At 46.6% G+C, this 3,399-nt stretch overlaps 1 protein-coding gene across 1 annotated transcript in view; it reads left to right on the top strand.

The window, feature by feature from the left end:
• Nucleotides 1-2,266: 2,266 nt before the first annotated feature.
• LOC115248774 (protein FAM219A-like) overlaps nucleotides 2,267-3,399 on the top strand; it is a 4,070-nt gene continuing 2,937 nt past the window's right edge. Inside the window, 1 exon segment of the mRNA XM_029832568.1 lies at nucleotides 2,267-2,592. Within this exon segment, the coding sequence (XP_029688428.1) occupies nucleotides 2,549-2,592 (44 nt within the window). The 5' untranslated portion in view covers nucleotides 2,267-2,548.

Below are 3,399 nucleotides of genomic sequence, written 5' to 3'. Positions count from 1 at the left end.
TTCTGTCTCAGTCTGAGTTCTGTCTCAGTCTGAGTTCTGTCTCAGTCTGCCTCTGCCTCTGCCTCTGCTTTGGTTTGGAGAACGTTCCTGTGGAGGCCTCAGCCACTGGAACGGCTCCTTCAGCTCTGCTGGCCCACACTTCTCTTCCTCCCTTTTCTCCCACTCTCAACCCCGGATGTGTTCCTCCACGTTCTTCCTTCCTTCTCATCTATCATCCACGTGAACCCGAGCGCTGCAGCCACATGCAAAGCAGCACGTGCACACACCTGAGTTTCCCGCCGCTCCGTCCTGCACAGGTGTTGGATGACTGGACCAACGAACCCGTTTGCAAGGCAGATTTTCTGAGAGTTGTTCTGCTCATAATCTGTGTGTGTGTGTGTGTGTGTGTGTGCGTGTTCCCCTCTAAACAAAGGTTTGTTGCTAGGCGCTAATTTGGTTAAAATTCCCTTTAAATCCACGTATCCATTGATGGGAGCGTATAGCTGAAGGTGGAAGCCTTTTTTCTGGACTGGTCACCGAGCTACAGATGTATTATGTAATGAGCAGAACAAATATTACAGAGGCAGAGATTAGTAATAAACACAGGAGAGGCTGGTAATCTGCAGGACCAGAGGCAACACTGGAGGGGCTTGCATAACCCACATCAGCCCTGACTGACTCATGGTGTGTGTGTGTGCGTGTGTGTGTGTGTGTGTGTGTAATACAATAACAGCAACCATGAAGTTAACCAAGTTTATACATTTAGCCGCGGTGTGAGGGCATATTTTAGCCAATTTTAAACCAATATCTGCAGTGTTTTGTGTGTGTGTGAATAATTAATGACCAAAATTCTAATCACACTTCAACTCTTTATTCCAGGACCCCCGTGGAGCCCTCAACACTCATCAGAATTACACTCACACAGGCAGACAGTCATCAAATCGATTTTGACAAGAGTGTGTCTTCAATATCTGAAACCATTCTAATTCTGCATAATTAATTTGATATGAATGTGTACTGTGTCAGCAGAGGTCCAATTACAGCCTGAAACAAGATGAAATAATGATGCTCACAGGAAAAGTATCGATATGCATGTCAGGGCCAGAACCCCCCCCCCCCCCATAGATAGAGATTGTGAGATATATTGATGGGACTAGTGAGGAAAACAAAATAAAATTAGCTTTCATTTCATTTAATTACCTTATAAATATAGTCTTGTGTTTATAATGCAGCCGTAGCCATCTAACAAATATGGAAGCGTGTTTGACACTCGTGCACGTCGTCCTTCCTCCCGACTGTATGGAAGTAGGACGCCCCCTAGTGGTCGCGCTGTGAACACGCCTGTTACCGTGCAGCAGAGCATCCCATTGCTGCCCCCTCCTGGCACACAACTATAAATTTACGATCAATTAACACATTTATAGGCAATCAGTGTGACAGGATGCCAAAATGATGACAAAATAATACAAAGTCATAAGAAAGACATTTTTTCCACAGCAACCAAAAAAAAAAATCACCGTTTTGTTCTCAAGACCTGCAGAACAAATAAATTATAGCAAACGATGTGTGTGATTTGGAGAACAACAAAAGACGTATTCATTCATAAAATAATGTTGCTTTAAATGGATTTTAAAGCTCCAGCTAAGTATAAAATGTGCAGGTTGTTTCAGCAACATTCAGCAGGCTAAAATGAAGTCAAGCGACCCGCCGACCTCTGACCCCTCCCACCCCCTCAGCTCATTGTAATTAATGTTTTTGTGTGATGGGTTAGGGTGGGGTCCTGGTCCTGGTCCTGGTCCTGGTCCTGCTCCAGGTTAGTTAGTCAGGTTAGTCCCTCAGTCCTGTCCAACAGGTCTAAACCAGTCAGTAAGAGTTCCTCTGGTCTGAGAAGATAATTTAAAAGAAAATTACACCGTTTGATATGTGTTGTTCTTCTGTTGCTTCCAATTTGTTGATTTGATTAATTACTTCAACGTGTCTGAAGACTTTATTCATAAGTTGAGACATTTGCTGCGTTTTTAATGACAAATGCCTGTTTTTTTCTGATTGTATGGCAAACATCAAAGCCTCACCAGTCTTGCAAATAAAAAAAGAACTTCAAATGAAAAAAAAGTAATTGAGTTAATTAGATGTCATTGATTTGACCACTGATCTGAGGTCAAAGTCCTGGAACGTGGAACAGCTGGTCCTTGGAGGTAAAGATCCCCCTCAATGGGAATTCATTCATTCATTCATTCATTGATTCATTCATTTATTATTTTCACCGACCATCTTCCTCCCTTCCTTCCTCCCTTCCTTCCTTCCCGGTCCGGGAGCCTCAGGTTTGACAGCCCAACCCGGAAGTGGGTGGTGGAGCCGCCGTCACCAAACTGGTCCCACCGTCGCCCGACACACGGGCTGCTGGGATGACGCTCGTCATCGGAGAAGCGCTGCGATCTCCTCGAATCTGAGCTCCATCTCGGTGGATTCGGACTCGAATCTCGTGGCAGCGCTCGACAGACTCCGCAAGGAAAACGGAAGCGCGTTCGTTCCAACATGATGGAAGAGATCGATCGGTTTCAAGTCCCGAATGCGGTGCAGGAGGCGGAGATGCGGGCTGAGATGCAGCCTCTGGTGAGTCCGCGCTGGATCAACCGCTTTCGGCCTTGTTTTCATGTTTCATGCATCGTTCTTTTCAATCAAGTTTGATCCTTTTGACTCGCGCATCGACTCGCGTTCCCGAGATCATCATTCCGTGATATTAGCTGGAGAAGAGCGTTTGGAAGTTTTAATTTCAGCACCGTCAAACGTTGGGATGCGTCCGGTCTGCTGCGTAACGAGCAGCATCCATCATGTCTGAGGCGCAGCAGCATCCCAGCACGACATCCATCCCGACTCTGCTACACCCCCCGCACCCGCGCAGCCCGTGCGGTCGCCATAACGACGTGACTCGACGGGGACACGCACATATTCTTAATAGACTGAGGATATTTGCTGAGAAATTGGTGTCTACGATCGAAGCGGTGCGCTCGGCGGCCTGTAGGGGCGCCCTGGCGCAGCCTGCAGGGTGTCCTCAGCTGCCCACGGCCGGGAATCCTCCGGGGGGGGGGGGCAGATGAGACCCAGAGAGCTGCTCTCTCCAGGCCTCTGCAACATTCCTCTTAAGTTTGAGTTTTTCCCTCACATGTTCGGAGACAAACAGCGTAATTTAAAACTCAACCGTGTTTGCACTTAAACCTTTTAAAGTGCTAACATTGAGGTCATTTTGATCCAGGATTTAGCCCGGATCAAACGGCCCAAACTATTTAAGATACTTCTCCAATGTGCAGTGTGTAGGTGCTGTTTACATCTGTCAATGACCCGATGAATGACGTCAGCTCACGATCATTTTAACGACATCTACGTCTACGAAGATCCAATAAAAATAGACTAGATTTAAAC

The sequence above is a fragment of the Takifugu rubripes genome, unplaced genomic scaffold (genome assembly GCF_901000725.2).
Source record: "Takifugu rubripes unplaced genomic scaffold, fTakRub1.2, whole genome shotgun sequence".
In the NCBI taxonomy this organism is placed as follows: domain Eukaryota; kingdom Metazoa; phylum Chordata; class Actinopteri; order Tetraodontiformes; family Tetraodontidae; genus Takifugu; species Takifugu rubripes.
This window is presented reverse-complemented; position numbering and strand designations above follow the sequence as displayed.